Source organism: Sitophilus oryzae, unplaced genomic scaffold (genome assembly GCF_002938485.1).
Source record: "Sitophilus oryzae breed Bouriz unplaced genomic scaffold, Soryzae_2.0 scaffold_1067_pilon_pilon, whole genome shotgun sequence".
In the NCBI taxonomy this organism is placed as follows: Eukaryota; Metazoa; Arthropoda; class Insecta; order Coleoptera; family Curculionidae; genus Sitophilus; species Sitophilus oryzae.
In genome coordinates, this window is record NW_022145690.1 from 1,544,287 (window position 1) to 1,559,669 (window position 15,383).

Here is a 15,383-nt window from a genome sequence, read left to right on the forward strand (position 1 = left end):
TTAAATTATTTTTCAGATTAAAGACCTCAATGCCAAATTGTTGGATATGGGAAATTTACCCCATCCCGGTGTCGGATCTTATGGTATTAACTCCACAGACGAGGTCAAACATCATGCTTACTACCAATGGGTGCCTTTTGTACTCTTTGGCCAAGCTCTAATGTTTTATCTGACCCACATGCTGTGGAAAAAACTAGAAGGTAATAGTTTATAAGGATTTTAAACAGTTCTTTGTGTAAATTATGGAGTAGTGTTTCTCTAGGTGGCAGGATTAAGTATCTGGTTGATGGTTTACAGTTGGCAGCATTCTCTTTGCAGGAGAAAAATGTGAAAGTTCAAAACCAAACAATACCATCCAAACAAGAAAAGTAAGTATAATATATACATTCTTACTAAAATCATCATCATCATTATTCTCAGCTTATTCAACCATTTCTAATTATGGCCTTCCACACATATTTAGATACCCTCTTTATAGTTGGGCCCAACCAAACACTGCGATCCCTGTTCCCGTATTATACTGATGCTTCCAAAACCAATACGGGAACAGGGATCGGAGTGTTTGGGCCGAGAGCTAATTACTCCGAACCAATGGGCACTTACCCTAGTATCCTACAGGCAGAAATCTACGCTATCGAGAGATGCGTACAACTTATCTTAGATAGGAACTATCGGAAACAAGAAATAGCCATCTTATCTGATAGTCAAGCAGCGTTAAAGGCGATCAACTCAGTATCAATCAATTCGAAATTGGTCAAAGAATGCATAGAGAAGCTGAATAAATTAGGCAAAGAAAACAAAGTCCTCCTACACTGGGTGCCTGCTCACCAAGGGATAGAAGGCAATGAAAAAGCAAATAATCTAGCTAGGAAAGGAGCGAACACTCCACTAACTGGACCAGAACCGTTCTGCTTTCCAAGTGGTAACCAACTAAAGGCGGAACTCAAGAACTTGGAAGATTCCATCCACAACCTGGAATGGAAATCTTGCAATGGTCTAAGACACTCGAAGAAGTTTCTGAGGGCTTATGATCAAGAAAAATCACAGATCTTCCTGGGTCTGAGTAAGAACAATCTTCGGATTGTCACGGGGTTTTAACAGGACACTGTCTCCTCAATGAACACCTCAGTAGATTGAAACTAAGAAGAAACGGCGAATGTAGATTCTGTGGGGAAGATGGGGAAACACCAGTACACCTCATCACTGAGTGCGCCGAGACGACAACCATTCGTGCCATGAATTTTGGTACGACTGATATTGGAGATGGAGAACTACCCTCTATAAAACCGTCCCAGATACTGGCTTTTGTCAAAGCCCTGGGACTGTATGATGAGTTATGATTCAAGAAAGGGGGACACAATGGATCTGTAAGGTCGAAGTGATTAACCCCCCTCCCACTCATTCTAAATTCTAATTCTAAAAATAGTTGGGCCCATTGTTGTCTTTTGTTGGCTATGCGGACTCAAGTTATCGCTGCTAATTTCCTAATATCATGGTCCCATCTCAGGTTCGGTCTTCTTCTAGGTTTCTTAATTCCTCGTGGGTACTATGCTGTAATTTTTGTGGTCCATCTGTTTTCCGTCCTTCTTGCCTGGTGTCCTGCCTATTGCCACTTGAGGAATTTGATTCTGAAGTTGATATCTATTACCTGGGTCTTTTGTCATATTCACTCTATTCTTTTACAGTTTCTCTTGGTTATTCCCAGCATATTCCGTTCCACTGAGCGTTGTGCGACCTGCAGTTTCCTTATAATGTCCGTTTGAAATGTCCAGGTTTCGCATGCATAGTCATCACTGGTAGTTCACATTAGTCGAATGTTTTCTTCTTTAGATAAAGTGGCATTCTAGATTTGAAATGATTGAGTTTCTTCCCCATAAGTACACATCTTACTTAAATACCCAGAGTTAAATACCCTTTTTTTTCTTGGTTTAACTTATTTTTTAATTTCCTTCTAGTTTTTATCATTGATTCCTTTATAGTGAAGGATTGGCACACAGCAACGTAGTTTCGTTATGGTCCTCTTGCTCGGATTAAGATCTCTGTCTGTCATTTTTCTTAAGGAATGCATTAATCTCTCAGATATCCATTTTTTTATCCAGTAATTTTATAAGAGCTCATTTCTTTTATTCATTATTTCTTGCGATAAAGGGTTCTTTCAAAATGCAGATGTTGTTTGCCAAATTACCCTGTCTATTATATTAGGAACCATCATAATTATGCCCTCTTTTACCAATGTTCTTTGGTTGAAATTATGGTGTGGGCAGGTTTGTTATAGACCGGATGGTGCTAAAATTGTGTCTCGTTTTTCTAAAAAAAATTGTCCAAAACTTGCAGATACTGGGTATTGCACCTGGGCCATCGATAAACTCTAAAATTTTAGTTCAAAATAAAAATACGTCGTTAAATAATTGTAATTATAGCGTTAATGTATTGGTGGAGGTTTGACGTGCCTGGGAATTAAATCACATGTAGACATAAGCGACTATATACGATGAATCCATTGGTTCAACCTCTTTTGTGTGAAGAAACTCATCAATGATTTGGACGTTATAGCTATGAGAAAAACCTCAAATAAGTGAATCATTGATTCATTTCTAGTCTCTAAAGCTGTCCTTTGTCCTTTCTTAATGCTTAATGATTCCGTTGTATAGGTACGTTCATATTCGCTTTACACATCAAAACTGAGCAAAAACTTATTAGGTTCTACTTCTTGATCTCTAGATTGTATTCACCAGTTGTATGCTTTTCAAATTGCCTTTTCAAAAAACTTCGCCAATGGCTTATTATTTTCTAGCACAAGGAATCACATATTTACAGGCTAATGTGTTGTTATTTTTTCCATTTTTAAAGGAACTGTAAATGGTTAACCTCTTAGTAGACCCTCTACACTTTTGACAGCTTTCCTGTCTTTGGAAAGGATTCCACTACAAACCCAATAATAGCTCTGTGTCGCTGATTATCTCCAGCAATAGTTTAAAATTATTTATGAATGATGATGTCTTGCCCTAGAATTGTAGGCTGATGGGATTAAGTACATACTTGAGTTCATATTGTAGGAATATTTCTAGAGCTGTCTGTAGCGGTCGTAGAGGTATATGTTGTTTTGTCAATTTTAGGTAGTCCACATAAAATACAATATGATGTGCTTGAATTTGAATATGATGGGGAATTATGAATACTGATCTGTGAATAATGTATCTGCAGCGTCTGAAAAATTTTTTATTCTGTCGAAGGCGCGGTTATATGAGTACACTCGAATTTTTTATTATAAGTATTTTGTAGAATTTATAATAAGTACTGAGTATTAAGCGTTTTCAAGTATTTTAATGAAGTAATTACTGTCTTATTGCCTAATTGTCTGATTATTTCTTCATCAGGCGCTTAGTTATACCTCATTGAGATATAACTAAGCCGGGGGGGATTCCAGGAGGTAATCAACATCTGCTGTTGTTAATTTTTCAGAGATGAAAAAATCAACATTATAAAGAAGGCTTTCCTAGAAAGAGTGTATATCAGCGGTCATTGGTCTATGAATCTCATCCTGTGCGAGTTTTTGAACTTCGGAAATGTCCTTTTACAAATCTATATCACGAACAAGTTCCTGAATGGAGATTTCCTCAGTCTTGGTGCTGACGTCATCAGGGTAGGTTTGGAATCCAGTGTCGATCCATTAGACGAAGTTTTTCCGAAGGTATGTATATTTTTATAGTTTTACAATGATATACTTGTATATATTGATTTTATAACATAAAAAATGTATATTTTTTATTAATATTAAAAAGTTAATATATTCAAATAACAGGTAATATACCAAAGTCCTGTTATAAAGTTTAAAAACCTGAATTCATTACATAACCATCGATTATACATGTTGTGTTGTTTTAATTACCATATTTAGTTAAGAAAAATCGTTAAGTGAATATTTTGTGGTGATAAAAACCGCAGAAATGCTAATTAGTATTCAAATGTTATTTATTTTTATGGGTTATTGTTGAGAATTAGATTTTACTTAATGGCTCGCTATTCAAATTACGGCGGTTAACTTTAGTAGTTTGTTAAATTACATACTTGCAGCGTCATAATATGATAAAAACAATATTTAAATAATTAAAATTATGTATTGTGTATCTTGGAGACGATATAAATAATACAAGGTTGCCACCTTTTGTATTTAAAAAATCGGGATAGCATGGTGCAACCTTTTTTCTTAAATGTAAAATTTTATGTGCCCATCGGATTTTGTAACAATATTTTATGCCTTTTTGCGTTAACTTAAAAAACTATTCGAAATTTATAAATAATTATATAAAAATGAAAAATTAAAAGTTGAAAACAAAATTAGTAAACAATCAATTAAATCTAAAACAACTAGAACAAAACCTAAACAAAATCAAAAGTTTCAGCTGTATAATCTGTATAATTGGCTTTATTAGTTTATTTCATTATTTTTAAATGAACATTTTTTGGCAAAATAAAACACTGATTCACCACAATACACCAAAACACTTTAAAATATAACATACTTAGTATGTGCAAGCATAAAAAGAAGGCCCTACAAGGGCCCTAATTTCCATTAAACGCTTTATTTTTAACGCTGAACGCGCGTTTCGTTAACCAGCTTAGCATCATCAGCAGATGAAGAAAACTGATGGTTAGTGAAAACCAACTGTAGTGAATATTTTTTATTTGTTTTGTTACTGTAATAATAAGCGCCTTATCATTTTTAATAAAATCCAAAAATTCTTATATATGCGATATATTAAAATTAAATGATGAGCTTAACTGAACATCTATTTCTAGCGTCTGTCCACTTCAACATCATACGTGAAAATGTGAAAATATATAAATAACAACCTTAAACAATGAAGACATATATAATTTACTCTAGTTTTAAAAATACTTTATTTTTTATGTATAATTTTTATATCCTTTTTGGCAAATTTCCTTTACGCAAGTTTTTATTATCAAATATCCATTAAACAGAGTATCAATATATACTTTTTTTAATTCCAAAAATATCAAGAAATTCAAGAAATTAATAAACATGTATTTTAATTATTGTATAACATGTATTAATTAATAACATGTATTTTTAATAATAAAATGTACAATTTTATTGTTTAATAAAATTGTGGTTATTAAACAAATAAAAATCGGGACATTAGGGCTTTGCGTGGGGACGGACGCGGGATTTTTGGATCAAAATCGGCACCAATCGGCACTGTCCCGACAAAATCGGCACGGCTGGCAACCCTGAAATAGTAGTCTCTATAAATAATATCTATACTTTTGTCACAGAAGAACTCCTGTGCTTTTGTGGCGGTGTTCATTTCTTCAAATAAATAAGACTTCTGTGTATTTCGCGACTAGAAGAAAATCTAAAAAATAAAATAGCATTTTTTTTGTAAATGCACCATGTTGTTGAATCAAACAACTGGAAATTTGTAGTCTGTCCAACGAAAGGATACATGACAGGTACAGTTGGTATCTGGCGTTATAATTCACAGTAAATTATATTTTGTGTAATTTTTTCGATGTCCACGAAATCCTCCCTGACTTACATACTTTACCTACTGTCCTGTAGTGAGACCATAATTCGATAAGGTTGTAGAATGTATAATGTATGTGAGGGGGGGCGGTTTAAGGTCTGTTCCCAGAAGTATCCATGACTAGTCAGCGCGTTTCTTATTGGTTGAAATGCGTAGAAACCTGACTAACAATCAGGTTTCTACGCATTTTAACCAATAAGAAACGTGCTGACTAGTCAGGGATTCTTCTGGGAACAGACCTTTAATCACCACGACCTTACAAATCTATTGTATCTCCCTTTCTTGAGTTATACAACTCACCATACACTCTCAGGGCTTTTCAGGGCTTTGACAAAAGCCAGTATCTGAGGCGGTTTTACAGAGGTTAATTCTCCATCTCCGATATCAGTCGTACGAAACTTCATGACACGAATGGTTAGGTTGCAGTTGTTCTTACTCAAATCAACGAAAATATTTGATTTTTCTCGGTCGCAAGTTTTGAGAAATTTCTTCGAGTATCTTCTTAGACCATTATAACATTTCCATTCCAGGTTACGAATGGAGTCTTCCAGGTTCTTGAGGTCTGCTTTAAGTTGGTTTTTACTTGGGAAGCGGAATGGTTCTGATCCAATTAGCTAGATCGTTAGCTTTTTCATTGCCTTCTATCCTTTGGTGAATTAGCACTCAGACTAAAAACTTCATTATCTTTGTTCAATTTTTTCAGCTTCTCTAGGCATTCTTTGACCAACTTTGAACTGATGGTTACTGTGTTGATCGCTTTTTATGCTGCTTGACTATCGGATAAGATGGCTATTTCTTGTTTCCGATAGTTCCCATCAAAGATAAGTTGTACGTATCTTTCGATAGCGTAGATTTCTGCCTGAAGGTAGGTGCCTATTGGTACGGAGTATTTAGTTTTCGTCCCAAATACTCTTATCCCTGCTCCTTCTTTGGTTTTGGAAGCATCACTATACCACGTTATGGTATAGTCTTCTACCTGCTGAGCAAACGCTTCTCTCTTCCAATACATTTTATTGATCAACACTATACAGCGAAGTCGTGAGTTTCTCAAAGTTGTGCGTCATCCACTGAGAGTTGGAGGAGTGGAATTTTTCTTCTGTGGGTGTTCAAAGCTCCCGTTCGATAAGGTTACTTTTTATCTCCTAAATAGATGAAGATAAGTATCGGACATTGTAGGTACATGAAATCTGTCGATAATTAGACCTTGAATAATTGAATAAAACTGCATATAATGATAATAATCATTATGATGATGTAGCATATCGATTGTTTTGGTATCTTCTTTAAAATAAAAATCATTTTTTGATAAATTCTAAGTAAATTTATTGTATTATGTCATTATTTCCCTAAAAACAAATATTGTGTTGAAAACGTGCAATGTTAAGTAATTTCTAGAAAGGTCATAAACAATCACACTTGCACCTTGTACATCGTTCGTTCTACGTAAAAAAAATCTCATTTCTATATTTGTTCAAATAAATACTGGATAAAATTAACAGCTGATCGCATACTGATGGTTGTGATTATAAGTAGTAAGCTTATCTCCAGGTGATTGGAGTATTTCGACGAATTGATATGCATAGTCGTGAATCTTGTTTCTGCTAACTCGAGGAATATTTTTATCAGAAACAAGATGATGATTAGGAAACGTAAATATTTTTGAAATGTGATCCTTGAAGCTGTGACCTTAAGTAACAATAGATTACAAATAAGTTGCACAGTACAGGGTGTCTCATTTTCGTTTGTTTTATGTGGTTTCCCGTTTACGGGCAGAGATACAAAAATTCACAGCGATTTTTAAACCCCTGCGTTAAATTTTTTTATAAAACTAAAGATGCTACACACAGATTTGTCCTAGCCCTCTTAGTTCTTGAAATACAGGGCGAATTTGATAATTTTGTATTTTTCGACTCTCCTCGTATCTCGATTATCCTATAACTTATGGATAAGGTGAAAATTGAGTTCCGTAGAGTTTTTCACGTAGAATCCAGTAGCGTAACTAGTTTTTCGCTAAGAGCTGACATTTTCGAAATATGACTCAAACTTATCTTTTTTTCAAATGGGACACCATGTTAATTATTTTTTATTCTAATTTATCTTATTGTGACCTTTCTAAAAATATATATATAATATATATAAATAAGGTAAAAATGCACTATTTAGCTTTTTAACATAAATCAACCTAGCTTAAAAGAGTATTATTATTTCATTTTATTTAGTTTTACAAGAGAATTTTGCTTTCCGTCCTGTTTTTTTAATAAATTGCATCGAAAATGAACTTTTGCAGCTTTTAGCTAACACCCCTATATCAATCAGAGTATCAGAGTTATTGATATTTTTGAAGCACATTTACACTAATTCTAGACAAACGGGCGCGGANCTGTTGTACTTTATTAGTTTATTTCATTATTTTTAAATGAACATTTTTTGGCAAAATAAAACACTGATTCACCACAATACACCAAAACACTTTAAAATATAACATACTTAGTATGTGCAAGCATAAAAAGAAGGCCCTACAAGGGCCCTAATTTCCATTAAACGCTTTATTTTTAACGCTGAACGCGGGAATTTTGGATCAAAATCGGCACCAATCGGCACTGTCCCGACAAAATCGGCACGGGTGGCAACCCTGAAATAGTAGTCTCTATAAATAATATCTATACTTTTGTCACAGAAGAACTCCTGTGCTTTTGTGTGGCGGGGTTCATTTCTTCAAATAAATAAGACTTCTGGGTATTTCGCGACTAGAAGAAAATCTAAAAAATAAAATAGCAATTTTTTTGTAAATGCACCATGTTGTTGAATCAAACAACTGGAAATTTGTAGTCTGTCCAACGAAAGGATACATGACAGGTACAGTTGGTATCTGGCGTTATAATTCACAGTAAATTATATTTTGTGTAATTTTTTCGATGTCCACGAAATCCTCCCTGACTTACATACTTTACCTACTGTCCTGTAGTGAGACCATAATTCGATAAGGTTGTAGAATGTATAATGTATGTGAGGGGGGGCGGTTTAAGGTCTGTTCCCAGAAGAATCCATGACTAGTCAGCGCGTTTCTTATTGGTTGAAATGCGTAGAAACCTGACTAACAATCAGGTTTCTACGCATTTTAACCAATAAGAAACGCGCTGACTAGTCAGGGATTCTTCTGGGAACAGACCTTTAATCACCACGACCTTACAAATCTATTGTATCTCCCTTTCTTGAGTTATACAACTCACCATACACTCTCAGGGCTTTTCAGGGCTTTGACAAAAGCCAGTATCTGAGGCGGTTTTACAGAGGTTAATTCTCCATCTCCGATATCAGTCGTACCAAACTTCATGACACGAATGGTTAGGTTGCAGTTGTTCTTACTCAAATCAACGAAAATATTTGATTTTTCTCGGTCGCAAGTTCTGAGAAATTTCTTCGAGTATCTTCTTAGACCATTATAACATTTCCATTCCAGGTTACGAATGGAATCTTCCAGGTTCTTGAGGTCTGCTTTAAGTTGGTTTTTACTTGGGAAGCGGAATGGTTCTGGTCCAGTTAGCTAGATCGTTAGCTTTTTCATTGCCTTCTATCCTTTGGTGACTTAGCACTCAGACTAAAAACTTCATTATCTTTGTTCAATTTTTTCAGCTTCTCTAGGCATTCTTTGACCAACTTTGAACTGATGGTTACTGTGTTGATCGCTTTTTATGCTGATTGACTATCGGATAAGATGGCTATTTCTTGTTTCCGATAGTTCCCATCAAAGATAAGTTGTACGTATCTTTCGATAGCGTAGATTTCTGCCTGAAGGTAGGTGCTTATTGGTACGGAGTATTTAGTTTTCGTCCCAAATACTCTTATCCCAGCTCCTTCTTTGGTTTTGGAAGCATCACTATACCACGTTATGGTATGGTCTTCTACCAGCTGAGCAAACGCTTCTCTCTTCCAATACATTTTATTGATCAACACTATACAGCGAAGTCGTGAGTTTCTCAAAGTTGTGCGTTATCCACTGAGAGTTGGAGGAGTGGAATTTTTCTTCTGTGGGTGTTCAAAGCTCCCGTTCGATAAGGTTACTTTTTATCTCCTAAATAGATGAAGATAAGTATCGGACATTGTAGGTACATGAAATCTGTCGATAATTAGATCTTGAATAATTGAATAAAACTGCATATTATGATAATAATCATTATGATGATGTAGCATATCGATTGTTTTGGTATCTTCTTTAAAATAAAAATCATTTTTTGATAAATTCTAAGTAAATTTATTGTATTATGTCATTATTTCACTAAAAACAAATATTGTGTTGAAAACGTGCAATGTTAAGTAATTTCTAGAAAGGTCATAAACAATCACACTTGCACCTTGTACATCGTTCGTTCTACGTAAAAAAAATCTCATTTCTATATTTGTTCAAATAAATACTGGATAAAATTAACAGCTGATCGCATACTGATGGTTGTGATTAAGTAGTAAGCTTATCTCCAGGTGATTGGAGTATTTCGACGAATTGATATGCATAGTCGTGAATCTTGTTTCTGCTAACTCGAGGAATATTTTTATCAGAAACAAGATGATGATTAGGAAACGTAAATATTTTTGAAATGTGATCCTTGAAGCTGTGACCTTAAGTAACAATAGATTACAAATAAGTTGCACAGTACAGGGTGTCTCATTTTCGTTTGTTTTATGTGGTTTCCCGTTTACGGGCAGAGATACAAAAATTCACAGCGATTTTTAAACCCCTGCGTTAAATTTTTTTTATAAAACTAAAGATGCTACACACAGATTTGTCCTAACCCTCTTAGTTCTTGAAATACAGGGCGAATTTGATAATTTTGTATTTTTCGACTCCCCTCGTATCTCGATTATCCTATAACTTATGGATAAGGTGAAAATTGAGTTCCGTAGAGTTTTTCACGTAGAATCCAGTGGAGTAACTAGTTTTTCGCTAAGAGCTGACATTTTCGAAATATGACTCAAACTTATCTTTGTTTCAATTGGGACACCATGTTAATTATTTTTTATTCTAATTTATCTTATTGTGACCTTTCTAAAAATATATATATAATATATATAAATAAGGTAAAAATGCACTATTTAGCTTTTTAACATAAATCAACCTAGCTTAAAAGAGTATATTATTTCATTTTATTTAGTTTTACAAGAGAATTTTGCTTTCCGTCCTGTTTTTTTAATAAATTGCATCGAAAATGAACTTTTGCAGCTTTTAGCTAACACCCCTATATCAATCAGAGTATCAGAGTTATTGATATTTTTGAAGCACATTTACACTAATTCTAGACAAACGGGCGCGGAATAGCCAATAACCAAATTTTAACGAATAAATTACATGTTTGATTGTTTTGATTACCTAATTTCAACCGGCCGCCTATTTTAAAAAGTTAAATAATGCATTTCTTACCTTATTTATCCTACTACGTGAAAAATTCTATCTCAGTTTTCACCTTTTCGATAAGTTATAAGATAACTGAGGTAAGAAGGGGGTCGGAAACAGCAACATTTTGAAATTCGCCCTGTATTAAAAAAAAAGAAAAAAAACTCTAAACTCTCTATTATAGTTTCATAAAAAAGTACAGTGAAGTGAAAACCGCATCTTTGAATCTATAGGTACTCATAATTAAAAAATGGGACACCCTGTACATGGTGTGGCCACGTGTGGCGCTCTGTTTAATATTATATGTTATTAACATATCTACACGGTGTATTGAATATCATTTTTTGCTTTGTTTAAGAGAATTTTTACTTATTTTCTTTGCAATAAACTTTCTTATACAGGGTAATCCAGTGTTTCCTAGGATCTCCCTATCAGGTTTTCTTTTTAAAAATTTTAATATAATATTTTTATGATATATTCGGACAGTACCTAGTACTACACAATTTAAAATGATTTTTATTCAAATACAGGGCTATCGAAATTAACTTTTATACTAAAGTTCTGTTTTTTTAAACGCTGTTTCTAAATATTGTTTGATGCGTCATATTTGTTTCCAAACCGTGGATTTGCTATAAGATTCTCATTTTAAAATAGTATCTATAATATGGTCCATCTCTTACCCCCTTAAACATTAGCATTCCATTTTTAAATTCATCTGTTCTATACAGTTCGTTCATATTTCATAAACTTTATATGAATATATGCCCTAAACATCTTATCTTTTCAGATACAGGGTGGTAAAATTTTCTAATTTTTTTTTCAAAATATTTATGTAATAGTGTTATATTTGATACACGTCTTAAATGCATCAAAATGCTTATTTTGATATACAAAAAAAATTGTTTTGTTTCTTAATTTCCTTCCCGCCTATGCAGACATTATTTCAATAGTCACCGCATCAATTCAACAGTCACCGCATCTGATTTTCAGTGATTTGGCCCTGAAGTAACCTGACTTTAATTTTTTAAGCGAAAACTATACTTCGGATGAAAAATATCAAAAGATAAAAAATGTTTAGGAATGAACAGAGGTTTTGAAAATAATTTTTATTTTAAGAGAAGTCAGTGGTGTACCACTTTTTTCTCCAAAAATATATTCAATGTAAAACCCGTATGGAGGGCACTGGTTGAAATAAATAAAATTCTTTGTACATCAAAAAAATATTTTGATGCATAGAAGACTGTGTGTATCAAGTTTCATAAAGATATCTGTAATAAAATTAGAGTTATTATGAAAATACATTTTTTTAGAAAATTTTACCACCCTCTGTATCTCAGAAATTAAGATGTTTAGAACATACATTCATATAAAGTTTTTTTTTCTTAGAATAGGTTCAAGAATTGCCCCCTTAATTAATATTAACATATCATTAAGGAACACCCTGTATACTATTTATATTTAAGTTAATATTTCCTCAAGTAAGATTTATGAAAAACAGTTATAGGATTTTTTTTTCATATTGTCAAGGAAGGAATTATTTATTATTTATATAAAATAACTCAAAATTATAATAAATTGAAAAAAAATAAGAATTTAAAGATGCGTACTCACTAGATCATTTTGATCCGAACGAACCAAGCGAGCCGAGCGCGCACGAACGAACTCAATAAGGAAAATATCGCGATGTTCAGAGTGCTTGTTGCGTTCGCTGTGTTCCCACCGTTCAGTTGTATTTAATTTTTATTCGCGCTTTGAATATCTAGGTCACCGTTCTGCATCGAGTATGTTAATGGACCCGGAAGATGCTATTATCGCTACTGGTGCTTTTTTCGTTATACAAAACATTACCAATAGGGAAAAGAAGAAGACATCAAGAAAATTATGGGCAAGAAATTTGTTTTTGCGCCGTCAAAATGGAAGGCTACTGAGAGATATGGATAGTATTCATCATTGTGTAAATGTACCTTTTCCCGTTCCTATAGATTTTTTTCCTTTCGCCTTCTTTCTTCGAAGACTTTAAATTTTTTCTTTGCTTCTCCAGAAGCACATCTCATGATCTCATCTATCTACCTCCACGCATCAAACTTCTTAACTTTATTATAGTATAATCCATCCTTTGAATTCTCTCCAAAGCACTGGATATTGTTCATAAATGTCTATTCTGAAGGCATTTATCTCTATTCCACTCCATTTCGTTTGAGCAAAGAAAAATCAAAACAATGAAAATGCTTAGCCGCGAATGCTCCGAATAGGACGAACACCATGAACGCAACGAACCTCCGTACCCACTGAACAACGCATCCCCTTTGAGCAAAATGCATGTACCAACAAGCCGGCGAAAATGTTTGGCGCGCTCGGTTCGGTGAAATTTTGCTCGCGAACAGGTATTTACTTGCCGAATTCGGCTCTGCGCGCTCGGCTCGTTTGGTTCGTTCGGAGCAAAATGCTCTAGTGAGTACGCACCTTAACAATCTGTACCTACGAAACAAAGCAGAATCGTTGATATAAAAAATAAGTCTTATTTTTTCTTGAGGAATCTGTCCACCAGAGATGGCACATGTTTTGTGAAAGACCCTATATACCTAAACTACTATTTGGCTATTTATTATGCTATGCTGGCTATATACTACATTTGGATTATTTTTTCAGCTATTATGTTAAAAAAAACACGTTATAAGTAAGCAACTATGAATATATCAACACTTTTTATTATTGTGATTGGTTAAATGATTATTGCATTTCTAGGTGACTAAGTGCACTTTCCATAAATATGGTCCTTCAGGATCGATCCAATGGCATGATGCTATGTGTGTGATGGCACTCAACGTGGTCAACGACAAAATCTACACTTTTCTTTGGTTCTGGTATATATTCTTGTTGATTTGCAGTGCTGCAGGACTAATATGGAGGTAAATCGAAGATATAAACAGTAATAATAATCAGAGAGTTCTTCTGCTTCTTCCTCGTCCATATAATTGTCAATTGTCTACATTTAAGACACGAGTTATGTGAAAATCCCTATTCAAAGGTAATAAATTAAGATTTAATAAAACCATATTCTTTGTGTCAACAGGTTTATAACAGTCTTGCTACACGCCAAAAGCAGGTCGTTCAACAGATTGGTTTACGCTACTACAGGACCTGGAAGAGTTAATCCCTGGGACGTCCTTACAGTATCCAGATATTGCAGCTACACTGATTGGTTGTTCCTGAGGTACCTGTCCAAAAACCTGGACGGTTTAGTGTTCAGAGAGATGATCATCGGGCTGGCTGAAGATTTAGAAAGGACAGATGAAGAGTTAAATAATTCCCTTTTGAACAAGTCAAGTGATGAACCAAAGGCTGTACCCAACGAGTATAAAGTAGACTGATTATTAGATTTTTAAGCTTTGTTGTGATATAGTTTGTTATACCGATTGATCGAAAAAAAAACAGTGTCCAGTTTGCTTGGAAATGACGATGGATGACATTCCCATTTAATTTTACATATAAAAAATGACAGCGATCTTCATTTCATAGCCATCGCTGATACCGTTTTTTTTTTCGATCATATTGTATTATGATGATAAATCATAATATTGCATTATTATGATATTTTATTAAACATTAATTTTTAACTGATACTATTTCGATGGATTGTGTCTGAAATCACTACATAATGGAATAATATATTTTTTACATGAATTCATACTGAATGATATTGTAGAATTTTCAAAGAAATAGTAAAATTTGTCAAGTTCAACAACATTTTATTAAAAAATGGAGCTGCAATTATTTTACCAAATTTTATGTATTATTGTTTTTCCCAACGTAAGTTCTGAGATGATTACAGACTACTACAAACAAAGATATTTAAACTGAAATATCTTTGACTACAAAGTTTACATTTTATTGCAAACAAAAATAAACATTTTTGACATGTTGCTTGTTTATTTTGACATGTTGCTTGTTTATTTTGACATGTTACTTGTTTATTTTAGGCTATTAAGATCGGCAAATTTTTTTTTTTAATTTCACTCAAAATGAGTAATTTGGGTCATAAATGACCTAAATACAAAATATTTTCATGGTGTCTGTCTGTCCGTCTGTCTTTAACACGATAAATCAAAAACCACTGAACCGATTTTAACCAAATTTGGCACAAAAATACTGTGGCACCCGAGAATCTGGCCATTAGTTTTTGGTGGGGGTGGGGGGTTGGTAAGGGGGTATAGGAGGGGGTTAAAAATTTGAAAAAATCGTAACTCTAAAATTACAGTTCAATTTAAGATTAGGAATAATATTTGAAACAAAATTTGTAATAACATCAAAATCAGTCAAAGTCGCAGTTTTTGAGATAAAAAAATATGAAATATTGTTTAAAAGAACTGCCTGCCAACTTTTTATTAACATATTTTAGTATGGGCGGCTATACGTGCCTCCCGGCGCCAATTTTTTTATTATCTAAT

The 15,383-nt window shown here is 33.7% G+C and overlaps 1 protein-coding gene across 2 annotated transcripts in view; it reads left to right on the top strand.

Moving 5' to 3' along the window:
- Window positions 1-14,714, top strand: part of LOC115879637 (innexin inx7) — a 57,098-nt gene extending 42,384 nt beyond the window's left edge. The window contains exons 3-7 of one of the 2 annotated variants that reach the window (XM_030896534.1): window positions 17-200; window positions 263-368; window positions 3,463-3,691; window positions 13,681-13,844; window positions 14,009-14,714. In XM_030896534.1, coding sequence (XP_030752394.1) covers window positions 17-200; window positions 263-368; window positions 3,463-3,691; window positions 13,681-13,844; window positions 14,009-14,306 — 981 coding nt within the window. In that variant the 3' untranslated portion in view covers window positions 14,307-14,714. The remainder of the gene's footprint in view (window positions 1-16; window positions 201-262; window positions 369-3,462; window positions 3,692-13,680; window positions 13,845-14,008) is intronic. The other variant, XM_030896541.1, reaches the window with a different exon arrangement.
- The last annotated feature ends 669 nt before the right edge of the window (window positions 14,715-15,383 follow it).